We start from the raw sequence: 26,941 nt of genomic DNA on the forward strand, positions 1-26,941 counted from the left end.
CCAAGCTCTGGTGCAGTGGTGCAGAGATTATCCCCACTGGAAGAAGCAGGAGAAAATTGCAAAGTTCTCCCCAAAGAAACTGACTTTATTTAGAACAGAATGTAAGGAAGTCCAAACATTACGGTACTCTTGAAAACAATGGAGATTTTGGTAGTAAGCAATTGAGAGGAGGCTGGTACCTCCATGTGATCAACAAGTTAAATCACAGGTCAGCCAGTTTACCAAAAAGAACCAGAGAAAGAAAATGTGAAGAGCCCTCCTATGATCAGAACAAACCTCAGAGATTGGCCTGAAAAACTAACCCTGCACTCAAACACGTATTTGTACATCATGTTCACAGCAGCATTCACAACAGCCAAAAGATGGAAGCAATCTGAGCGTCCATCAACAAATAATGTATAAACAGAAAGTAGTATATACATACAATAGAATATTATCCAGCCTCAAAAAGGAAGGAAATTCTGACACATGCTACAACATGGATGAACCTTGATGACATAATGTTAAGTGAGATAAGCCAGTCACAAAAGAACAATTATATGATTCCACTTATATGAGGTATCTAAAGTAATCATATTCATAGAAACAACGTATGATAGTAGTTACTGGGGGCTGCTGGGACAATGGGGAGTTACCATTTAATGAGTACAGTTTCAGTTTGGAAAGATGAAAAAGTTCTGGAGATGGATGGTGGTTATGGCTGCAGAGCAATGTTAATGTACTTAATGAAACAAACTGTACATTTAAAATGGTAAACTTTATGTTACGTATATTTTATCACAATTCTCTAAGTAATATTTAAAAATCAAGATTGGGAAGATTAGGGGACTTAATCCACTAGAAAAATCATTAAGCCAGGAATAAATATAAAATAGAGAAATAAATGAAAAACTCTATCATTTATTCCTTCAACCTTACTAAGCATGATCTGGTTGAATGTGTTCTAGCTGCTGGGGTGTGTAACAGATCCCTGTTACCTAGTGGTGCATTCACCTCCCAGCTACTAAGAACCCATAGCCGCCCCCTTCTCTGGAGACCTGCGAGTAGGAGGCACTCTGCCCAGTAATACCTGGGAAGGTATGCCCCCCCAGCAGTCACACACTCTGGGAGTAGCCTATAGTCAATGAGAGGTTGTTGGAGGTGGGAGTAAAAGTTCAGCCCCATTGCCTCAAAGTGGAACAACTCTGTGATATCATTCTTTTTTTTTTAATTTATTTATTTAATTAATTTATTTTTGGCTACACTGGGTCTTCGTTGTTGCACACGGGCTTTCTCTAGTTGCGGCGAGCGGGGGCTACTCTTTGTTGCAGTGCGCGGGCTTCTCATTGTGGTGGCTTCTCTTGTTGCGGAGCACGGGCTCTAGGTGCGCAGGCTCAGTAGTTGTGGCACACGGGCTTAGTTGCTCCGCAGCATGTGGGATCTTCCCAGACCAGGGATTGAACCTGTGTCCCCTGCATTGGCAGGCGGGAATCTCAACCACTGTGCCACCAGGGAAGTCCCTGTGATATCATTCTAACTCCAGAGCTCTTCCTGGCATCAGGCTGAGGCTAGACTTAAGCTGAACCCACAGTTTTAGATCTCCTCTACCCTATCCTATTTCCCTCACTCCTACAGGTTTCATCTGAAAGTACTGCCTCAATAAATTACTTGCATAAGGGGGAAAAAAAAACCTACCACTGCAAGGGGGACCAGATTTAATTGGATTAGACTGTGAAACAACTTATGTCCCTGAATACTGTTGAAAACAATAAAGCAATGAGCCAGCAATTACTGGAGTCTAACATCTCAGTGTGATATCAAGATAAGCAGGCAGGGACTTCCCTGGTGGTCCAGTGGTTAAGACTCCATGCTGTCAATGCAGAGGGCGTGGGTTCGATCCCTGGTCAGGGAACTAAGATCCCACATGCCATGGCGCGGGACCAAAAGATTAAAAAAAAAAAAAAAAAGATAAGCAGACAGCTTAACAGAGAGATCAGGAAAAGACATAAAGAGAATTCTGCTAAAACCACTGTCATTCCAGAGTGACTGTGTACATGCCAAGATTGTGCCCTCTGAGGAGCCGCAGCAGAGGCTTCACACTGTGAGGGAAATACACTTGACTGAAATAGTCCAGCCGAGCCACTAAACAAACAAACACAAACAAAAACAAGCTCCAGGGACTTCCCTGGTGGTCCAGTGGGTAAGACTCAGTGCTCCCAATACAGGGGGCCCAGGTTCGATCCCTGGTCGGGGAACTAGATCCCACATGCATGCTGCAACTAAGAAGTCTGCATGCCGCAACGAAGATCCTGCATGCCACAGCTAAGACCTGGCGCAGCCAAAATTAATTAAATAAATAAATAAATAAATAAATAAATAAAATATTAGGGGGGGAAAAAAAAACAAGCCCCAGAACATGGTTGGGGGGGTGGGGGTGGGAATCAGTATCAAGAGTTGATACAATATACTGTCTAAGCATTTTAGTTTTCAACCACAACAACAAATTATGAGATAGGCAAAGAAACAGGAAACTATGACCCACACACAGGAAAAGAAACAGGTCCTGTGACAGGGCTTACATGGTGGAGTTAACAAAGACTTCAAAGTACTAGGTTCACAGTACTAAAAACAAAACATGCTTAAAGAAGTGAAAGAAGGTATGATGACAATGTCTAATAAAATAAGAGACTATTGACAAAGAAACAGAAATCATAAAAAAGAACCAAGTTAAAATCCTGGAGTTGAAAAGTCAACAACAGAAAATAAACACTCATTAGAAAATCTCAACAGTAGACATAAATTAGCAGAAGAAAGACTACTTAAACATAGACTAATACAGAATATGTAATCCAAACAGAGAGAAAAAAGAATGAAGAAAATGCAGAGCTTCAGAGAAATGTGAACAGCGTTAAGCACACCAACATACACATGATGCGAGTACCAAAGTAAAGAAGAAAATGGAGCAGAAAGAATATTTGAAGAAATAATGGCTGAAATTTCCCAAATTTGATGAAAAACATTAAACATCTAAGATGATCAACAAACTACAAGAAGGATAAACACAAAGAACTCCACACCCAGACACATCACAGTAAAAATAATGAAAGACAAAGGGAAAATCTTGAAAACAAGGGGGAAAAAACCACATATAAGGGAATCCCACTGAGATTAACAGCTGACTTATCAACAGAAGAAATGGAGGCCAAAAGGCAGTGGGATAATATATTCTAAGTGTTAAAAGATAAAACTGTCAACTAAGAATCTTATAACCAACAAAACTATCTTTCAAATAATGAAGGCGAAATAAAGGCACTTGCAGATAAACAAAGACTGTGGGAATTAGTTACCAGCAGACCAGCCTTACAAGAAATACTAAGAGAAGTTCTTCATAATTAAAAGAGTGAACCCAGATGGCAATATGAACACATGCACACACACACACAAGAACACCAGCAAAGGTAACTATGTAATTCTAAAAGACAGTATAAATGCATCTTTTTTCTCTTAACTAATTTAAAAAGCAATTGCAAAGGACAATATGTACATAATTTTATTGATAACATACAGAAACATATTTGAAAATAACAGCACAAATTAAGTATGTGGGAACAAAGCTGTAATGGAATAAGAAAATGACACAACTAAAAACTCAGCAACAAATAAAGAGGATTAGAAATGGTAAATAAGGCTAATGTAACAAACTCTATAAATATACTTGCTCTCTTTCTCAGCTTCTTTGAAAAATAAAAAGTTATATATAGCAACATATGTAACACCATATTGTTGTATTTGTAATATATATAGATGTAAGATATAACAATAATAGCACAAAAAAGTGAAAGAGGAAACAGAGTTATATAGAAGTAATGTTTCTGTATTTCACTGGAATTAATTTAGAATTAATCTGAAGCTGATTCTGAGAGCAACCACTAAGAAATAAATTTTTTTAAATACTGGAAAAAAATCACTAAAGTAATTAAAATGTTACACTAGAAAATATTCACTTAACAAAAAATAGTAAAAAAAAGGTGGGGGGGACAGAGGAGCAAAAAGAAATGAGACACACAGAAAACAAAAAGTAAAATGACAGCTATAAATCCAACTATATAAATATTAACATTCAATATGAATGGATTAAACAATCCAGTCAAAAGAGATTATCAAACTGGATAAAAAACAAGATCCATCACATTTTAGATTCAAGGATAAAAATAGGTTGAAAGTAAAAGGACAGAAAAAGAGTCAATCAATCAAAAATATGTAACAAGTATACACATTTATACACCTAACAACAGAGCCCAAAACATATGAAGCAAAAACTATCCAATACCCAATAATGGACAGAACTAAGCATTATATCAAAAAGGAAGTAGAAGACTTTGAACAACTATTATCTAATGAGATCTAACAGACATCTATAGAATCTTCCACCCAACATCAGGATACATATTCTTCTCAATTGCACATGGAACATTCCCCAGGATAAACCACACGTGAGGCCATAAAACAAGCCTCAATGAATTAGAAGGACTGAAGTCATACAAAGTATGATCTCTGACCAAATGCAATGAAATTAGAAATTAACCATGGAAGGACATTTGAGAAATTCACAAATACATAGAAATTAAACAATATACGGGGCTTCCGTGGTGGCGCAGTGGTTGAGAATCTGCCTACCAATGCAGGGGACATGGGTTCGAGCCCTGGTCCAGGAAGATCCCACATGCCACGGAGCAACTAGGCCCGTGAGCCACAATTACTGAGCCTGCGCATCTGGAGCCTGTTCTCCGCAACAAGAGAGGCCGCGACAGTGAGAGGCCCACGCACCATGATGAAGAGTGGCCCCCGCTTGCCGCAACTAGAGAAAGCCCTTGCACAGAAACAAAGACCCAACACAGCTAAAGTAAATAAATAAATAAATAATTTGAAAAACAAAAACAAAAAAAACAACATATGTCTAAATAACCAATGACTCAAAGAAGAAATCACAAAGGAAATTTTAAAAATACTTTGAGATGAATGAAAATGAAAACACACAATACCAAAACTTACGGGATGATGCTAAAGCAGTACTTAGAAGATTATTTATAGCTGCAAAAACCTATATTTAAAAATAAGATCTCAAATCAATAGCCTACCCTTCCTCCCAAAACACTAATAAAAAGGAGAGCAAATTAACCTAAAACAAGCAAAGAAAAGAAATAAAGATTAGCTACAAAGGAAATAGATGATAGGAAAACAATAGAGAAATATCAATAAAGCCAAAAGATGGTTCTTTGAAAAGATCAATAAATTGACAAACATTTAGCCAAATTGACCAAGAAAAAAAAAGACTCAAATTACTAAAAATCAATAATAAAAGTCAGTATTACCAATGTACAGAAGTAAACAAGGTTACAAAGGAATGCTATAAACAATTTTATACCAACAACCTGATAACCTAGAAGAAATGGACAAATTTCTAGAATACCACAAACTACCGAAACTGGTGCAATAAGAATAGAAAATCAGAAACCTATAACAAGAGATTGAATCAATAATCAAAAACCTTCCAAGAAAGAAAAGCTTTGGTGACAAATTCTACCATCTATTTAAAGAAAAATTAACACTATTCCTTCACAAACTCTTCCAAAAAGTGGAAGAGTAGGGACACTCCCTAATTCATTCTATGAGGCCAGCATTACTCTGATACCAAATCCAGATAAAGACATCATAAAAAAGAAAACTACACACCAATATCCCCTATGAATATATATGTAAAAACACTCAGTAAAATATTAGCAAACTGAATCCAACGTGTTAAAAGGATTATACACAATGACCAAATGGAATTTATCCCAGGAATCTAAGAGTTATTCAACATTAAAAAAAAAAATAAATGTGATACACCACAAAAATAAAACAAAGAGAGAAATAAAACACATTCATCTCAATTGAGGAACACTAACCAACTCATTCTATGAGGTATTATTCTCATACCAAAACCAAAGACATCACCAGAAAATAAAAGACCAATATCTCTTGTGAATATACATGCAAAAATCCTATACAAAATACTAACAAATGGAATCCAGCAACATATAAAAATGATTATACACTATGACCTGTGGGATTTATTCTGCAAACCCCAGGTTGGTTTACATTTGAAAATTAATTAATGTAAAACACCATTTTGATACAATAAGGGACAAAATCCACATGATCATCTCAACAGATGCAGAAAAAGCAACTGAAAAATTCAATGTTCCTTCATAATAAAAACAGTCAACAAACTAGGACTAGAAGGGAACTTCCTCAACCTGAAAAACAGCATCTATGAAATTCCCATAGCAATATATGAGAGTGCCAGTTGTTCTACAACTTCACCAATACATGGTACAGTCAGTCTTTTATTTAGACATGCCAATAGTGTGGTGGTTTACCCCGTAGTTTTCATTTGCATTTTTCTAATAACTAATGATGTTAATCTTATTTCCATGTGCTTATTTACTCTCTACATACCTTCTTTTGTGAAGTATCCATTCAAATCATTTACCCATTCTTTTTAACATCTTTATTGGAGTATAATTACTTTACAATGGTGTGTTAGTTTCTGCTTTATAACAAAGTGAATCAGCTAAACATGTACATATATCCCCATATCTCCTCCCTCTTGCGTCTCCCTCCCACCCTCCCTATCTCACCACTCTAAGTGGTCACAAAGCACTGAGCTGATCTCCCTGTATTATGTGGCTGCTTCCCACTAGCTATCTATTTTACATTTGGATTTACCCATTTTTTAAATGAATTGGTTGCTTTCTTATCAGTCCGTCTCAAAGACTTCTTTTATACATTCTGTATGCAATTTTTTTTTTTTATCAGAGATGTGAGTTGCAAATATTTTCTCCGTGTCTGTGGCCTGTCTTTTCATTAACAGTGTGTTTGAAGACCAGATGTTCTCAATTTTGATAAAGTCCAATTTATCAATTTTTTCTTTTATGTAGTATGCTTTTGTAATAGTATCTAAGAAATCTTTGCCTAACCCAAAGTCACAAAAATTTTCTCCCGTAGTTTTTAGGAGTTTTATAGTTTCACATTTAACGTTTAGGTTTATGATCCATTTTGAGTTAATTTTTAAATATGATGCAAAATACATTTAAAAGTTCATTATCTTGCATATAGATATCTGACATTCCACTACTGTTATTTAAAAAGACTATCTTTTCCAATGAATTGCCTTTACATCTTTGCCAAAAATTAACTGACCATATGTGTAAACCTATTTATGGAGTCTTCTCAGTTTCACTGATCTATTTGTCTAGCTTGATGCTAGTACCACACTGTCTTGATTACTGTAGCTTTATAATAAATCTTAAAACCAGGTAATGTAACTTCTCCAACTTTTCATCTTTTTCTAAGTTAGTTTGGCTATTCTAGGTCTTTTGCATTTCCATATGAACTTTAGAATCAGTTTGTCAATTTCTACCAAAAAAAACTGCTGGATTTTTATTGGGATTGCCTTAAATCTAAACACCAGTTTGGGGGAAATGACATCTTAACATTATTGAATCTTCTGATTCATGGATACAGCATATGTGTGCATTTATTTAGGTCCTCTTTAGTTTCTATTAGCAATGTTTTATAGTTTTCAGGTAAAAATATTTCACATTGTTTGCCATATTTATCCCTATGAATTTCATATTTTTGATGCTATTTTTTATTTCAATTTTTGATTGTTTATTGCTAGCACATAGAAATACAATTGATTTTTGCATACTGATTTGGTGTCCTATATCCTTGCTAAACCCACTTAACAGTTCTAGTAGCTTTTCTATGTATTCCATAGGATTTTCTCTATAGATAATTACATTGTCTGCAAATAAAGATGATTTTCCAATCAAGATTTTTTTTCTTATCTTATTATACTGGCTAGGACCTCTAGTACAGTGTTGAATAGAAGTTGTGAGAATGAACATCCTTGCTTTATTCCTGATTTTAGGAGAAAAGCATTCAGTCTCTCACCATTAAGTTTAATGTTAGCTACAGGTTTTTCATAGATGCCTTTTTTTTATTTTTTAAGATTTATTGATTGATTGATTGATTGATTGCTATGTTGGGTCTTCGTTTCTGTGCGAGGGCTTTCTCTAGTTGTGGCAAGCGGAGGCCACTCTTCATCGCGGTGCGTGGGCCTCTCACTATCGTGGCCTCTCTTGTTGCGGAGCACAGGCTCCAGACACACAGGCTCAGTAGTTGTGGCTCACAGGCCTAGTTGCTCCGCAGCATGTGGGATCTTCCCAGACCAGTGCTCAAACCCGTGTCCCCTGCATTAACAGGCAGATTCTCAACCACTGTGCCACCAAGGAAGGCCCTAGATGCTTTTTTTCAGGCTGAGGAATTTCCATTCCTAGTTTCTGAGGGTTTTTATCAGGAATGAATGTTAGATTTGTCAATGCTTTCTCTGCATCTATTAAGATGATCATATAATTTTTTTTAGTTTAATATGAATTACATCAGTTGGTTTTTCAAGTGTTAACCAGCATGCATTCTTGAAATGAATCCCATTTATTATTTTTATATATTGTGGATTTAATTTGCTAAAATTCTGTTTAAAGTGTTCTAGTGTGTGTATTAATAATACTGGTGTATAGTTTCCTTTTCTAGAAATGTCTTTGTTTAGTTTTGGTATCAGGTTAATGTTGACCTCAAAGTGAGTTGAGAATTGATCACTGGTATCTGCTCCCTTTTTTCCCCTATAAGTTTATCAATTCTACTGATCTCAAAGAACCAGGTTTCAGTTTCACTGATTTTCTCAACTGTTTTTCTATTTCTTATTTCACTGATGTCCACTCTGATCATTATCATCTTCTTTCTTTGGCTCTTTTGGATTTCATTTGCTCTTCTTTTTCTAGTTTCTTAACTTAGAAGATGAGGCCATTATTTTAAACCATTCTTTTCCCATAGAGGTGTTTAGTGTTGTATTTCTCTCTAAGTATAGATTTAGCTGTATCCCACAAATTTTGATATGTAGTGTTTTCATTTTATTCGTTCAAAATACTTTCTAATTTCTCTTTCCATTTCTTCTTTCATCCATGGGTTATCTAGATGTGCGTTTTTCAGTGTTCAAATATTTGGGAATTTTCCAGATACTTTTCTACTACTGACTTCTAATTTAATTCCATTGTGGCCAAAGAACCACATCATATGCCAGGCCCTGTGAAAAGTGTATAATATGCTTCTCATTTAATCATCTGGCTTCCTCCAGGAAGACTGATCTGATAAAAAGTGAGTCAGGAAAAGGTCAGGCTGAAAAAAAGTCTGCCACTAAGAAAAATAATATTAATAATAACTATAACAACATAAGCCTACATGCCAGCTAAAACTTAATTGAGAAATAACAACAAAAATTAATCTTAATGCTGAAATATTTGTGGATGAACTGCTGTCTGGGATTTGCTTCAAAATAATCCAGGGTGAGGAAGAGTGGAAATGGCAAGAGATCAAATGAGACTGGCCAGGGGTTGAATTGAAGCTAGATGATAAATTCATGTGGTCCATTAGACTTTTCTCCTTTTTAAAACACTTAAATTTTCCCATAATGAAAGTTTTTTTAAAATTTAGTATTAGCATTTCACTCAGTGAAACCTTGCGAAAAGATAACAGTAGCTTAAACTGTTCAAGAGAAAGGACCACTAATAGTGCCTTCTACATGTGTGTGCAAAGAGTCTGCTTATAAATGAGAGGTGACAAGTGTATATATAGGATAAGTATGAGTCAACGTAGTTTGCTAAAGAAAAGAGTGTGGGTTTCAACAAAGTGAGCAGATTACAAAAATGTCCAGCAAAATAGAACAGAATGATAACACCATGAATACGTATATTCTATTTGTGTCACAAAAATCTCTCAATATACAGTTGACTGTTGAACAGTGAGGGGGTTAGGGCCTCGGACCCTTCATGCAGTGAAAAATCCACATATAACTTATAGTCAGCTGTCCATACACTGGTTTCCTCCATATCCCGGTTCCACATCCTCGGATTCAACCAACTGTGGATCGTGTAGTACCACGGTATTTGCTATTTTAAAAATTCCAGGTGTAAGTGGATCGACAGTTTAAATCCATATTGTTCAAGAGCCAACTGTATTTCAAATTTTTCTTCTAAGTCAATTTCATCTGCTATCAAGGATACTGCCTAGCACATTTTCTCAAGAAGAAGCATCTCCTTCATAACCAATACTATTTTCAAAAATGGGCTGTTCTGATAACTATACCACATACTGTACTCTTTCAGTTTCACCACGCAGTGAGGAAAACAAAGCCTCCTTTTAGGCTATGATTTCTACTTTCATTACCAAATGCAGAGTTTTATGAAAAGAATTTCATTGAAAAATTAAGAAAATGCACTAATTATTCTTATCATATCATAAATGGAACTTCATTTGACAAAAATATATCAGATGCCACCACATGCTTCGTGTTAGGCATACAGCAGTAAACAAATAGGCAAGATCCCTAAGGTACTGGGCTTTCTGGGCATCTAAATACCTACCCCTCCCCTGTCTACAAATAAAGAATCAAGGTTCAGAGAAGTTAAATGATTTTTGCCCATGACCGCACGCTTCATCAGTGGTTAGACAGGGTACACCAACAACCCAGGTCTCCGGATTCTCAGAGCAAGGTGGATTTACATCATAACTTGAACTGGCTTCACTTTATACTATGTCCTCAGTCCACAAAATATACAGCGCTCCATTTCTAGAAATGTATCCTGAAGAAATAATAATGATTAAAGCCCAATGAGTCCCAAGTTCCCTAAGTGAATAATAATTTCATTATCATCACAGCGAAAAATGAAACCTTATGTTTAAAAGGCACTCATCCTCGAAGAAAGTGCCTAACACTCTAATGGATCACTATAGTACCCGGCTAATATTCTATTAGGGCAGCAGGTATTCAGTCTGGAATATTCATTGTTCTTGTACTATTTTTAAAGGGTGGAGATTCTTTTTAAAATAAACTGGGAAATGCATGCAAAATTAATGAAACGTTCGTAAATAAGTAAAAGCTCCCCAGGCTTGCCGAGCGAGCGCACGGTCACATCAGCGCGTTCCCGAGCGTCAGCTCCTCCCCTCCAGCCCACGCTCCCTCCTCGCCCACTCTGGCCGCGCGGGAGGGGAGATAATGGTGCCGGCGTCTCCCGCTCAATTTCAATTCTCCCACGCTCTCGGCAGCCCAGCTCGCCAGGGTTTCCACCTGCGCGAGCCTCGGTACCTCGGTCACGCCACAGCCAAGCCGCCCTCGGCCCCCGCACGATCCGAGAGCCCGGAAGCCCCAAGCGCGTCCTCGAGACCCCAGGCCAGGGCCGGGACTGGACGGCGAAGGCGGGGCGGCGCCGCGGCTCCCGGGGTCAGAGGCGCCTTGGCAGCCACACCCTCCAGCTGCGCGGTGACAGCTCCCGTGGCTGAGGCGGGCCGCGCCGACAGGTGCAGCCTCCCGTGCCGCCCCGCCCCGGTCCCGGCTCAGGTCCCGGCCCGCCGCCCTGAAGCGCCCCCACCCGCCCGCCCCCTCGCGCACCACCTGTCTGGCCGCTCCGCGCGCGACCGGCGGCGGACGACCCGCCCGGCTCCCGACGAGCGGCCGGAGGGGGCAGCCTGAGATCCCGGGAGGATGAGAGCTTTACCGGAGGGTGGGCCCCACGCAGGCGGTGTCGGTGCTCTGGATCTCCTGCAAGATCCGCTCGTGCTCCGGAACGGTGCCCAGACCTTCGCCGCTCTCCGCCATCTTGGCTGGAAGCTGAGGAGTCAGCGAGGCGCGGCGCCGCGAGAACCGCGGGGGCGAGCGGCCTGTGGCGCGAGCGCGAGGGGGCGGGGAAGGGGGCGGGGAAAGGGGCGGGGCGGGCAGCGCAGGGGCGCGCGGGTGGCGTGGGAGGCAGCGCGCGGGCCCGCGACCGGGTGTCGGGTCTCCACACCTGCGGGAGGCTAAGGTACTGCCGGGGGCGGCAGGGAGTGGAGACGCGTCACCTCCAGCTCGCGCTCGGCACTTGTCCCTAGTTGCTATTAACTGGCTGGGCTTTAACATAGATCCCTGTATTCTGTGTGCCCGACCCTCTGCTACGCGCTGGGGATACTTTAGTAATGAGGGAGGTCGACAATCTGTAATAAAAGCTACGGGAACGTTTAACAGGGAGGCCTGATGTACTCTGGGTGGTGGAGAGTCAGAGAAAGGAAAACGTGTACTCAAGAAAAACAAAATGGTGTGTGGGAGTAAGATTTATTTTAGGAATGAGCCAGGAAGATCCCAGCTGGCGACTGCTCCGAGTGGATTCCTGTCCCTGCCCACGCGAAGTCCACAGAGGCCAGTCAACTTGGAAATAAATTATAAGCGACAGAAAAAGTAAATGACGTAAAATTATGACACCTTATGGCAAAGATAAAAGTGCAATGTGTGATTTCATGCCAAAGTCCTTGAACCCAAGTGCCCCCAAGTTGCTGTGTTTGGGATAAGGCGTGGGAGCTCTTGAGAGCAGTGGGCATCAGCGAGATGGGAAAGAAAGGCAGCTGGCTTGGGCAAAGGTACTAGTGTAGAAGAGTTCTGTTTAGTGAAGTGTTTGTGGGACGCTGCGTAAACCAGTTTGTCATGGTCAAAGCAGCGACTGAGAAGGTTAATCAAGAAGAGAGTACATACCTAGCCCTGAGGGACAAATATTTTCTGGTCTCCATTAATCCAGGGCTCTGAATGTCCCTTTGAGTCAACCAAGCTCTTTACTATACAGCTGTGTAACTCACTCCTTCAGTGAGCTTTTTCTAGAAGCTTTTACTACTTCCATCCTCCCACAAAAATCCTGGGAGATGATATTGCATAATAATTAAGAGCATGAACTCTGAAGACTGGTGTCTTCAATTTAATTCCCTGGTCCTTCACTCCACAGCTGGGTGACATTGTGCAAGAACCTAGTTCCTTTATAATTCAGTTTCCCCATCTGTAAATGACCATAATAGTACTGTCTACCTCATTTTACTGTCCCATGTTGTGTTAGCTTTCTATTATTGCTGGAACAAATTATCCCAAACTTAGCTTAAAACAGCTGAAATTTATTATGTTATAGTTCTGTAGGCTAGATGTCTAATACGGGTCTCACTGGGCTAAAATCAAGGTGTCAGCACAACTGTGCTCTTTCCAGAGGCTCTAGGGGAGAATTCATTTCCTTACCTATTTCAGCTTCTAGAGGCCTTCCACATTCCTTGGCTCATGGCCCCCTTCCTCAGTCTTTCAAGCCAGCAATATTGCATCTCTCTGAACATTCTTCTGTAGTCACATCTCCCTTTGACTCTGACCTAGGCCAGAAAAGATTCTCTGCTTTTAAGGACCCATGGCATTAGGTTTGACACAACCCCGTAATTCTGGATAATCTTCTATCTCAAGGTCTTAACATTAATCACATCTGTAATATCCCTTTTGTCATGTGAGGTAATATATTTGCAGATTCTAGGGATTAGGACATGGACATTGTGGGGGAACCATTATTCTGCCTGCCACATTTAGTAAGGGCCCAATAAACATTACTAACATATATAAATGTCCTCCTTCCTATTAATGTGAAATTTCTGCCCTCCTTGGAAACTTCAACTCAGATTTATCTCCTTCATAAAGATTTCCCTAATGGATCACAACAGGTTTCACCAACAACTGTTTTAAGAGTTCGCACTTGTTTTGATTAGCTCCTTTTTATAATTTGAATTTTGTTTGTTTTGTACAGTTGACCCCCAGGGAACCGAAACACGGCTGACCTCAGTGCACACTGGCTCGGAAGACTAAGGAAGCTCTGCTACATCCAAATACTTATTCTACCAAGAAACCCTATCACAAGCCTGTTTCCACTGTCTTGATGGTACAAGAGAATCCAGATCTTCTCTGGGTAATCTCACTTCCTCAAGCTGTGAAAATATACAGAAAAAAAAAAAAAGAAATCTCTTCCCAAGTCCACCAGCACTTTCACACCATGTTAAGGTCCTTAAGTTCAGAGATGACTTTTTTTTTTTAATTTTGCAATTTCTTATAGTTCCTCATAGAGTCCTGCACACGGCTGAGAGAAAGTTGGAGGGTCTTCAGAGCAGACAATGCTGAAGTTCTGAAGCCATTGGAAAGAGTTCAGGATGAGTTAGAAAGGAGCATTCCAAACAGGTATGAGTAGGTAGGAGTTTAATTAATCCATTACTGGTAACAGTTAGGAATTAAAACAATATCAAATTGTAAAAAGTTAGTTTCTTCAAACTTGCTCTTTATATGTTGACATTAAATACAACATCTTATAATATTGTGTATTCAGTTGCCTTAATAGAAATCTGCAGCACAAACAAAACGTTACCTCAAATTCCCTGATGTTCACTTTTATCAGGAGCTTCAATGCAAGAAATGATATTTATGGACTTTTGTCAGAGGATATAAACTTCATCCATTCCTCTGGTTATTTAAAATTTTATCCTTGGATGGAGCCAAATACCTGTACCTAGACCCTAGTGTTTTGGCCCTTCATACCACTGTTTTTTACTGAGTAGTTTTCTTAGCAGACTGTGTCCTCAATTGCTGAGGCACCACCACCTGGTGTTAGCACATCTGAAATGCAGGTTCAGCTCTCGAGAGGGGAAAATAAGCCTTTTGAAAACTGAACCTGAAACCAAAACATAAGATCCGAGAACAAATTTTTACTGTCCTACAAAGAGAACAGAAAGCCAGTTCTCTCTGCAGGAAATGGCAGGCTATCTTAGCTCAGACGATGAGCAGGGCCAGAATTCATTGTTCTGAAGAGTAAAGCAAGGTGAGGAGACATAAGGCACAAGCCAGCTTCTTATCTGGCAATGCCCCAGACTTGTGGGGCATTCCTTTCTGGAGTGTTCATTACCCAGACCTTTTCCCCTTCTCTTCTCCAACCCTGATGCCATCTATCTAAACCCAGCTCCAAATGCCCCTGCCCTGGGAAGCCAGCCCTGCTTACATAGTCCTCACTCCTGGCCTGTTTCAACACCTGCCCATAGAGATTACCTCAACGTTAAGTGGCAGTATCTTCCCCTCAAGTCAAGTCAAGATGGAAGGAAGTCCATATACCACTTCTCCTTCTGAAACAGCTCTTGCTGGTTCCCTCTGTGACTTCTGACAGTTCCGTTAGTACCTGAAGTTCTTTGCTAAGAATTTAAAGCTAAATGTCCTAACTAGCTAACTATGTAAATTTTAATTATGGACGTAGATATAACAAACACATTCATGTGAAAAAAGGCCTAGTGCTACATTTCTAAAAGGCTCCAAAACGAAGAATTTCAGCTATAGGCCAAAATAAAAACCATAATAGCTGTTTACTGAGCACTATTTGCTAAGCCCTTTATATTATCTAATTTAATCTTTACTAATTTAATTCATAATTTTTTTGGTAATTAAATTAGTACTAATTTTACTAAAATCTAATTTCACCCTGTGGGGTACTTTTGCTATCTCCAATTTAATTTGAAGAAACTGAGACTTAGAGAGATTAGGTCACTTGTCCAAAGCCACACAGCTAGTGAGTTGGAGAAGATGGAGCTAGTCAGCTGTTCCTGTTTTTCCTGTTAATAAAAAAAATCAGGTAAGAAGACTGTTCCGATGTTGTTTTACCCAAGGAATAAATGACTTAGTCAATCTGGTCTGAAGAGGTTGGGGGTAGTAGGGCACACTGGAAGACAGCACATGCATGGTGAGTTATTTTGGGGGCAGTGGATATTGACTTCCAGAGATCCACCCAAAATCTCTCATCAGGACTCCGGGAGGGAAAAGATATATCAGGAAGACTGACAGAGCAGGAGACTGTCAGAGCAAGAGAGCGTTCTGTGTCTTGGCAGGAAACTAACCAGCAAAGTAAGGGTTTAACCTGTAGATAAAATCTTAATCATTAACGACTTATACTTTGAGCCACTTGTCTACAGACTAATAAACAATCTTGGGAAAGCCCCTCCCTCAGAAGGAGGCTGTAGAATGCAGCTGCCCTGGTCTGGCATTTAAATGTTTGGGTTCAAATTCCAATTCATCTCTTACTAGATGTGGGGCCTCGGTAGAGTGACTTAACTTGTCTAAGCCTCAGTTTCTTCAAGTGTGAATTGGGAGCAATAACAGTCCCTAGCTCACCAAGTGGTGTGGAGATTAAAGGAGATAATATATGTATAATGTTGCACGAGCATTGGAGACGAGGATTATCCAACATTTGTTATTAAATCAGGAAGCCCGGAATTTAGCTTCCTCTTTGGTAAAATAAAAATAAAAACCAGACACAATATTGTTCTTTTTTTCTAACCATTAACAAAATAGCCTAATTCTGTATCAGAGTTCTCTGAACCTGAACCTCATTTTTCTGAATGCTCGATGGGAGGAAACTGCCTGAAAGTTGTTCCTGCTGTGGCTGGGGAATCAGGGGCCCTGTCTTTCGGTTAGACCCTTGGTTCTGGATCCACTTTAGTGAGCCCTCCGGATCTTGCTTTAAGTCAAGGGTCTCTTCATTGTCCTTGGAGGCACACACATCATGGTGCCGAACAATCAGCGAGTCTGTCTCCATTTCCAGGCGTGGGACAATGTCTGTAGAGTTTACTACCAGCCCAGTTACTATTTGTTAAATAAAGAATCCACATGCAAATACTTCTCATGTTAAGCTTAATGTTGTAAAAGCGTGTTTCATGAGGTAGGGTACAGCTCTACAGAAAGATTCCCTTTCTCACTCCTAGGAACCCTATAGCAGACTTCCTGATCTTTATCCTCTCAAGACGTTGCTAATATCATTCAGATGTTTCTCAAAGAGTTTAAGAGCCTTTGTTATATAGTTGCAGAACTTTATCAAAATGTAGAGTACAGGCAGTCTTTATATATTGGCTCTTATCCACTAACCCTTCCCTGTGCCTTTTAGCCACTCTTTGGGGCTGTCTGGACAGCTGCTTTCCTCCAGCTTCTACCTTGTTGGTGCAGTGACCCCAGGTGGCCATAGTCTGTAGGTGCAAGAGAATGTGAACAAAGCCCAGCCAGGCCTGGGAGGATTCCTGCTGCAAAACTGTGTCCAGGAATCTGTTCCATATCCCACAGGGGAGAACAATAGAAGGAAATCTGAAATTGAAGCCAAATAAAATCAGTTTTTCTGAAATATGGGCCAGTCCTCAAAGAAGTTCAAAAGTAATTAGCCCCAGGTTCTCTTCATTCAACAACAGCTTTTATTGAACGCCTGCTGTGTGCCAGGTTCTGCACTAAGCTCTCAGACAGAGCTGGCTCATCCACGCGGGGCGTAAGAACTGGCTCTTGGCTTCATGCTCTGCCATCACCATCTTGTAATTCTTAATAATCTTTTGAACAAGGAGGCCTGCATTTTCATTTTGCATTGGTCCTGTAAATTGTATCACTAGTCCTGCCCTCGGAACGATGTCCTGAAAGCACCATTACATTGCTCATCCCAAAGCTAAACATTTTAAAGTCCACTGAGCAAAGAGCAACAGTATTTTCTGTGAATTCCATTACCTCCTTCCTCTCCCCACAGCACCCCAGGGCCAGCTTATGACACCATTTTCTCTTCTCTTTCCTCTTTCTTTCCTCCTCATTGTTGGCTTTTTATTCCTCACTCTTTCCCCACTTAGCTTTTCTTTATTGCCTTTCGCTCTCTCTCCCTCTCTTCTCACTCGTCCTATTTTTTTTTTCTTCTCTCAGCAAAAAAGGATTTAGAAATGTAACTAATGTAATGTAATGAAATGTTAATAAAGATAATAATAGCTGACATTTACTCCCTGGACCTCCCTTTTGTAAAATAGGATCCCTGGACCTCCCTATCCTTCACCCTGATTTGTTATTCTTCATAGCACTTATTACCGCTTTTTAATTTATTTTTAGCTCTCTTCACTAAAATGCCAGCTCCCTGTGAGCAGGGAGTTTCCAGGTCTCTTGATCTTGCTGTATCAACAACAAGACCATTGCCCATCCTCCACCACTGCCTGCCACATTGGAGATGCTCCATAAATATCTACTAACTGAATGAATGAGCATTTGCTATGTATGAGCCACTACATTAAATACACATAATGCCTAACTCATGTAAACCTTTCAATAGTTCTATTAGTAAGTAGTATAGAGGCAAAATTTGAACACATGTCCTTCTGGCTCCAGAGCCCATTCATTTAACCACTAAATAAACAGAACTGTCTCCCTGCTTGGAATACTTAGTTCTCAACATAAAAAAAAAAGTTTTTTTAAACTTCTCTCTAGTGTTCCACTGAAGATCAAGCAGCTAATGGTATTATTTAAGTGTTCAGTGAAAATTTGGCAACTACACAGCCCACTGTCATCAGGGACCCCAGGCTTTCCTGAGGTGCTACAGATGTGGCAGGCCTCAGTCATAATTAGGCCCACAGTTATTCCTGAACAGTTTCTCTGGATTCCATTTTATATCCACAGCATGCTGCACACTACACCACTCCCATTAGAGATTAAATGAGGTCATGATATTACATTAGCATCAAATATAAGGATTAGTAAATAGGATTTTGAAAAGGGATACCTCTCTCCCCTGAAAATTAGGCAACCAAAATAAAATTTACATTACTCAATATTTTCCCCCTGCTCAGAATTTCAAGATGTTGTGAGTGCTTGTTTATTCAACACTCTAAAGTGTATACTATATTATGCTGGAATATATATCCCGGATGTAAATTAGACATAATAATAATAATAGCTAAAATATTGAACATTTACAATGTGCTAGGCCAGCATTGTGCTAAGCACTTCAAATACATTTGAGATAGGTTTTATTATAATTCCCATTTTATAGTTTCAGAAACTACAGCCAAAATCAAATAACTAACATATGCTAGAGCTTTGATCTTAACATACTTAATGAAATAAGATTTAATAGAAATCTTACATTTCTGAAGATAAAAACAGCAAGAGCATCCTAGAATGTCTACAGCTGAATTTAACTAGTTATATTTTTTAGTATGTCATTCTAAGATTTTACTGTGTTTACTACAGTTTAGGTGGTTGTTTTTTGTTGTTGTTTTAATGTTTTCTGTTCTTTCCTAAAAGCATGTTATCTTCATTCTTAAAAACATTAAAGTCAAAGAAATAATAATATCCTGTTTGCTCTTAAACTGTTAAAACTTCATGGTCAGCTTTTGGAAAAGAGCCCGAGAGAGCCTGTGAGTACAAGTGTAAAACAATTATGTTATCATAAAACAATTACAAAAATTTCTTCTGGTACGTCATCATGTACAATTCCCTTTTCCTCCTATTTTTCCCAGCCCTCGGCAGGGCTTTCTTTGGATATGTCCTCTTTTTCTTCCTCCCACGAACACTGCACTGCCCTTCAATCTCTTTATCTCAGTCTCAGCTCTAGCAATAAGACACACTGTAATTTCTGAATTCAAATTGGTTCAGACATGTTATGATTTTAAGACCTGTTCTAAGAGGCTAACAACACACCTGCAGGAGCCTAAGAGGCATAATGAGCCCAGGCTATACCCAGGTGTGAGAGGGTACTCATGGGGGGCCAGGTCTAATGAGCGAGGCCTGGCAGCAGGAAGTTCTAGTGTGGATGTGATCAATGTAAGGATGCTACTCTACTGTGTTATCCTAAGGCCATAGCTACCATTGCTATTTTATCAGAACCACTCTCAACATGAGGATTCAGAAAACCACTACCAATGCACTGGAATTGATATACTACTAGTTGAAAGCTATTAACTATCCTTGTTCAAGGAAGTTGGTAATGCTGAATAAGGCTGAATAAGGTACTAGTGTTGTAGTTTCTTTTCTTTTCTTTTTTTTTTTTTTGGCTGCACCATGGGGCATGTGGGACCATAGTTCCCTGACCAGGGATCAAACCTGTGCCCCCTGCAGTGGAAGCATGGAGTCTTAACCCCTGGACCGCCAGGGAAGTCCCTGTAGTTTCTTTAAGCATGGCTCCAGACAGCCGGTAAGCCTACCAGGGAGAGGCACGCCCCCTAGAGGCAGAAGCTGGCAAGGAGTTGGGCATATCTAGGCCAAATGGAGGAACTGGAGTAAAAATCAGAAAACCTAATAAGAATGAGAAAATCTAGTGGAAATTACCATATGGTGGTAACATGATAAAAACAGTGATGCCCAGGGCAAAAGGATTAGGGTAGCAAAACTAATTCCAGACCCCACCTGCTCATGAGTTTTAGCCTACCAAGCATCTAGCAGCCAGGTGATTTTGAACGCCCAAAGCAAAGCCATGCTAGGACAACACAGGCACTAGCGGTAGGCCTTTCTTTACATTTCTCCCTTTTCTTTGAAATTCAGTCACTGTCTGCATGGCTAACATCAAATTCCAATTTGCCACCCTGGAAATTTATTCCCCAATTCAATTGTTAGAGCTGCCTGAGATGTCTTTATTGGGTATTTCATTGGCAACACAAATAAACCATGGAAAAAACATAATGTCTCAACTCTGCCCTAAAACCATCTCTCCTTTAAACTTAATACTTTGGGCAGTGGTCCCATTTCACACATAGATGAAAACAAACACAGGACCTCAGAATCATCTGATTCTTGTCCACTTTTCCAGCAAAACAGAAAGAAGACCAAAGGAGTTGACTCAAGGGGCCCACTGGGAGAGTCAGGCAGGAGACAGGATGGGAGCAGCCTTGTATGAAGTCAGGAGGTAGGCGGAAGGCAGCCCGGGCAGGTGAACGAGACTATGGCCATCGACAGTACTAGACAACATGAGTCCCGGTCTCAGCAACCCCGTCACGACTCCTAGGTGGAGGAGACCCATTCTCTCAGATGATGGTGGGGCTAAGTGTGCCAGGAAGCCTTGCACATCCTGTTAAAGAAGGGCTGTTGAGCCATCCTTAAATGACACTAGCAGAAATCATCTCTGGGTTTTGAGTTCCTGAGCTCTCTGAGCTCACCTTGCTAGAGAAACAAACCCCACCTGACCCTGATCTGAACACTGAGCTTGAGCAGGGCACCTCAAAAACAAGGTGGGCGGGGAGAGGAAGCTAACAGTTTAGGATTTTACAACAGAAAACGTCTGTAGAAGTAATGCCTTTCTTCCGTGACAGGGAAGAACAACTAGGAGAATTCTTGGATATTTTCTCTACCTCAATTCCCAGGTGCAGGGCTTTCCCGGAGAATGTTTCTCCCCTGTATTCCCAGTCGCAGCCTCTCAATGTCCCAACCCTCCCCTCACTGTCCATTCCAGCCCTTAGGCCAATCTCCCTCCAGCCAAACTTCTTTTCCACCCTCTCTGCCTTTAGAACTTGTAACTATTCAAATACTTTAGCCTTCTCTTCTTCCCTGAAATGATGACTTTCTCCCTGGACTACCTTCTTTCTTTTGCCTCGCAAGGTCATCATTAGCTCAGAAGCTCATACAAATTAGTTCAACAAATACTTATCTAGCTACTGTGTGCCTGGCATGGTAGAAGCTTCTGCAGAGGATGCTAAGATATAAGTAAGACACAGGTTGTGCCCTCAGGAGTCTTTAGCCTGAGAATGGTTATAGTATAAAATACACACACACACACACACACACACACACACACACACACACGCATCCAAGTGAGTCAGAATAAATGCCCTGGATTCTTTGGGGCTTCAAAGGACGAAACGCTCACCTGTGGTTGATGGATCAGAACATTTGAGCTGTGCCTTGCAAGATGGGCTGGATTTTGGCAGGAAGAAATAAGAGTGAAGGATAATAAAGGAAAGGAACCATGAGCACGAGAAGGAAGAAAATCTCAGGGCATATTATCAAATAGTAAACACTCCAGTTTGGCCAAAATGGAAGTCCTGTCTTTATTTTCCAACCCTCATATTTGGCCACATGAGCTGATTATGTTCCATAAGAGCAGTGAACCAGAATAGGTGACATTGGAATATCAATGACACGCACAGGGATGTGTAGAAAGGCGTCGAATGCTAGCCTAAGAAGTCTTCATCTAATCAATGATTACAGCAACAGTTTAGGAAAACTAATTTTGGTGAATATTGTCCCAATTAAAGGCTTGTTAGGAGCTCTGTGTCTACCTTCCAAAATAACATTGAGGTGTTTTAGCAGTAGCCTTTGGAAAAGACCTCTCTTACTTATTCACAGACCTTATTCAATAACCTAAATACAAAGCTAACTGGGCATTCTAGGTCCACTGGTGGTGATGACAGGCAGCACCTGGAGAAAATATTTGTGCCGTGTCTACTCTTGTGATGCTGGGAGAGTGCTGTGACTGCCAGATCTAAACCAATTCTTTTCTTTAGGAAGACCAAGTACAAGACTGGGGATATTTGCCCTCAGAACAGAGGGTAGGACAGATCCAAGAACCAAAGCAGGAAGTCAGGTCCAGTACCAGAGCAAGACTAGCTGATAGTTCCAAGGATGGATGAAACCTGTAGATGTTGGCCAGGGTTGTGAGACCAGGAGAGAAGTAGAGAGGGTCAGGGGTGAAGACCAAGGGCTCTAAAGCAGCAGTAGCAGCAGAGGCCACAGTAATTAACACACATCCAGGCTCCCTTTATCCCCCTCTCATGTTTCCCTTTAGACTTCTGACCTAGCCACCAGGCAGATGCACAAGTTTGAGAAGATGCTAGTACAGTATAAAGTATGTTCCATTTGGAAAAAATTACCAAGTTTCCTGTTAGGGAAAAGCTTTGGTTTCTTCTACCTATTGAATAGGGTAAAAATCACCTGCCCTTCTTCAAGGATGTTCATGATGCTCAGATAAAATGAAGGTATAAGGAACAGTTATAATGGAGTCATAATTATTTTTCAACTGCACCTACATATTGATAGCCCAAGAATCAACCAATAAATATCAATATCTTCCCATACCCCCAACACTACCCTAGGCCCTTTGAAAAGATTCAGAATTTATTTAATGCAAAATCAAATTTAAACATTTGGGAGAAATCTGAATTTATTCAGATTTAAACTGTAGGATTTCAAAGCATTTTGTCCTGGATCTTTCTGAGACTGAAAAGACAACAGCAAAAAAAAAAAAAAAAAAATCCTTTCACTTAATCTACAAATATTAGTCAACAAATATTTATTGTCTGTCACTGTCACATTCAGTGATTGCCATCCTGTTCCCACACTGATAAGTGTCAGGTACAGGCAGACAGTCAAAAAGAATTAAATTTTTAAAACTGCCTGTTTAACACAGAGATACATGGTCTTTCATTTTAATCCTGTCCTTGAACTATGCAAATTAATCCCCATCTTACCAAAGAAGCTATTTTTAAATCTTATATAGAAATAAAAAATACATATCCGAAAGGTCACCATATACCCAAGAGAAGCAACAATACAAGTAAGCATTCTACGTTTTTTTCCTACAACTCACATCCACTCAAATATAAATGAGTTTCAATCTATTTGGAGTTGGCATGAGGTCCTTTTTGATCACTTGAAAGTCATTTCTATTTTTTAACCTTGTGGTGATGAATCATAAAACAAATACAATGCAAAAAAAAGTGGATTATTTATTTACTGTCATTCCTCTAAGGATAAAATTTTGAGATTAGGTATGTACAGAGTTGTAACCATTTTTCAAAAATTATTTTTTATTCTGTTTTAGAGAAAAGTATAAAAAGAAGTGAATAAGACTACCTTATCACCACTAAAGAAGAAACAACAAAATATAAAGGAGCCCTACCTTAAAGTAGCTTCAATGGGCAGCTCAAAAGACTGAATCTCAGCCAGGACATTCTCATAGGTTTGATCTGGGTCTTCCACCAACATTGCTCCTGATTTTCCAGCCGCAGACATCAGATTTTAAGTGCAAAACAGTTGTAATTTATAAGAGAAATGCACTTTTCCTTATAATTATGACAAGGGTTCTGTGTTCACCCAGAGTAGCAGCAAAAACTGAGCTCACTGTCTGACTTCATGCTATCAAAATCCTTGCTTCCAAGAATGTTGCACAGCTGTTGCTGTCCTGTCTCTACTTATAACATTTTATTTATTATTAACCTTGACACAGTTCAGAAAGTTTCTGCCTGATGCCTGCTGTATTTATTTACTTGTTTCTCAAAGACAGTAACTGCAAACTTTGGTAGGAATTAGAAGAATTATACTATAAAAAGTTATTAAGTACAATCGACTTGTTAGGGCACATATTTTAATGTTATTTATGCTAAGTACACCATTAAAGCTATGCTCCTAGTTATTGCTGCAACTATACCCTTGCCCACAACCCTAAAATATATAACAATCAGAGAAAAACATAACAATCCTATAGGATATAATTTTGAGGTCACTGGGCAAGCACCTTGGTTCCCCATCTGTTTCACTTCTCCACACTACTCACTGCTGTGTGAAGTTCCACCATTATAGAGCCATTCCTTTTTTTGTCTCCTGTTCAAATACAAATGCTCCTGGAAGTAAGTTTTTATCCTTATCAGTCATTTATGCCTTACTGTGAGTGAGTTTGCTAGACCCTTTCTGCAGGATAGATTTTGACGGGGAGGGTGAAAGCATGGAGGTGCCAGGACGTTAAGGGGCCTGGTTGCCACTGAGAGGAAGAAAGTGTGCAAGAACTAGAGGCCTAAAATATCAAGGAAAAATGTGGCCGACAGCCAGCCCCAAGCAGGCCTAAAAAATTAAATGGGTACATATTTCCCATTACCATTTGTACTAGATCTTCCTCAATTCTGAGTTTAACCTCATGCTTTCTTGCCCAGTATAAGAAAGTGGGTACTTAAGGGATGAGTAGGGACTTCCCTGGTGATCTAGTGGTTAGGACTCCGTGCTTCCACTGCAGGGGGCACGGGATTGATCCCTGGTTGGGGAACTAAGATCCCGCATCCCACATGCCTCGCAGCCAAAGAAAATAAAAAATAAAGGGATGAGTAGTGACATTCTTTCATATGAATCTACTTTTTTAAAGTTTTTATCAGATTTGTTAATAATGCTCCAAAAAGAAGTTGAAGTTCTTTCTCCTCAAAACGTACTATTCATGTAACCACAAGGCACATGTCATAAATTGCATCCACTTTTCACTTTTCCCTGCATCCATACCCTTGCCAGTGCCTCACCGAGTGTCCCAGGACTTTGGGCTTAGCCCATGAGTTCTGCTGGCCAATGATATATGAGCTGAAGTGACAGTATGTGAGCTCCAAGCCTGGGCTTTGTAAGGCCTCACATATTTCTCTTTGCCCTCTTGCACCTCTGCCATCGCCTGAGAAAAACATGCCCTGGCTAGCTTGCTGGTCCAAGGAGGATGAGAGATGCATGAAGCAGAGTCATCCCGACTGATCCACAAAACTGCAGGGAGAAGCTTATTTTCCCATCCAGCTGCAGCATTCTGATGCAGAGCTGCTCACTCTAGCCCCAGCCAGATCAGCCATGCCGCAAATACCCACAGACACAGGAGCAATAATGAATGATGGTTCTTCGCAGCCACTGAGTAATGGGTTATACACAGCAATAGCAAACCAACGCAGCATTCTTCACATCAATTCCACCAATAGGCTCAACTCTTAGCCCTAGCTTTCCTCCATGGCAGAACAGAAGAAATGCATCAGCAATATGTCTAACACCATTTCCCCTCCTTCAAGACCTGACACAAAACAGTAGTTTTCCAGGGGGCTTCTCTGGTGGTGCAGTGGTTGAGAATCTGCCTGCCAATGCAGGGGACATGGGTTCGAGCCCTGGTCTGGGAAGATCCCACATGCTGTGGAGCAACTGGGCCCGTGAGCCACAACTACTGAGCCTGCGCGTCTGGAGCCTGTGCTCCGCAACAAGAGAGGACACGGATAGTGAGAGGCCCACGCACCGCGATGAAGAGTGGCCCCCACTTGCCACAACTAGAGAAAGCCCTCGCACAGAAACGAAGACCCAACACAGCCAAAAATAAAAAATAAATAAATTTTTTTAAAAAAACAAAAAAAACCCCAGTAATTTTCTATCTTGTATTAAAGTCATTTTTGTGCAGGGTTTTTAATTTATACCAAATTATCAGATTATTTAAGAGCAGAATGTCTATTTGATTTGTATTTGTATTCCCTGTAACACAACACACTGCCCTGTGTAACAGTAGGTGCTCAAGAAATGCTTATTGAATGAATGAATGATTGACAGCAAAGCTACAAGCTAAGAGTTACTTCTGCCTTATGCCCAAGTGTTGGTCCAAATGATGCAAAAATATGGGACTTCCAGATTGAATTTATCAGACTATGAGAAAACATAAATTCATGATGGGAAATCAGTCTGGTCATAAGAGAGTATTGGTCATCACTTTATTATATAGTAGAGAACAACTTCATAGGTAATGCCACATACACATGAACATATATCTGTGATGACCCACTGAGCCTTAAATATAACATAGTTTAAAAATTGATTTTTCTCCCCACATACCCCAAATTTTTATTTTTAAAATTTTCATACTTACAGAAGAATTACAAGAACAGTCGCATAACCTTCATCTGATTCATCAATTGTTAATATTTTGTTACATTTGCTTTCTCTTTCTCTTTCTCTCTTTGTTTATTCAAGGGGATTTTATAAGGTAGGCATATGCTTTTAATACATAGAGTGATAAAACTGTGTTAATTTAAATAGAGTATTTTTAGAACAGTATAATGCTATAAAGTAGTATAATTAATGAACCACAATAGCTTTGACTCATAGTTACTGCCCTACGCTGTTCCTACTACACAGCGCTGTTATACTCTTCCTGTACAGCCAGCCCCACCAGGAGACTCAAAGTCTTCCATCCTGTTGGCTTGATTGCCTCCCTCCACCCCTTAGCTCTCCCCATACCTCCTCTACTCCCACCCCATCCCTTCTGCTCCTCCCACTTCTGTTAAGTGAATTTTCTCTCTGCTTCTTACTTTCTTCTAAGCCGTGTAAGACGCAGGCTACAACTTCCTGTTTCCACTGACTAAACCAGCATCTTCCTTTTATTCAAAACTTTCCTTGAGTGCCATTTCCTGCCGGAAGTCAGCACAGATTGAATGAACAGGAGAGGATCTCCTCCCA

At 40.1% G+C, this 26,941-nt stretch overlaps 1 protein-coding gene across 6 annotated transcripts in view; it reads right to left on the reverse strand.

The window, feature by feature from the left end:
• Positions 1-23,754, reverse strand: part of EXOC6 (exocyst complex component 6) — a 215,122-nt gene extending 191,368 nt beyond the window's left edge. For 2 of the 6 annotated variants that reach the window (XM_057531072.1, XM_057531070.1), the window contains exon 1: positions 11,637-11,777. In XM_057531072.1, coding sequence (XP_057387055.1) covers positions 11,637-11,737 — 101 coding nt within the window. In that variant the 5' untranslated portion in view covers positions 11,738-11,777. Of the gene's footprint in view, positions 1-11,227; positions 11,380-11,636; positions 11,778-23,612 lie in introns of those variants that run through there. The other 4 variants (XM_057531068.1, XM_057531071.1, XM_057531067.1 and 1 more) reach the window with 4 other exon arrangements.
• Between the last annotated feature and the right edge of the window lie 3,187 nt (positions 23,755-26,941).

Source organism: Balaenoptera acutorostrata, chromosome 16 (assembly GCF_949987535.1).
Source record: "Balaenoptera acutorostrata chromosome 16, mBalAcu1.1, whole genome shotgun sequence".
Classification (NCBI taxonomy): Eukaryota; Metazoa; Chordata; class Mammalia; order Artiodactyla; family Balaenopteridae; genus Balaenoptera; species Balaenoptera acutorostrata.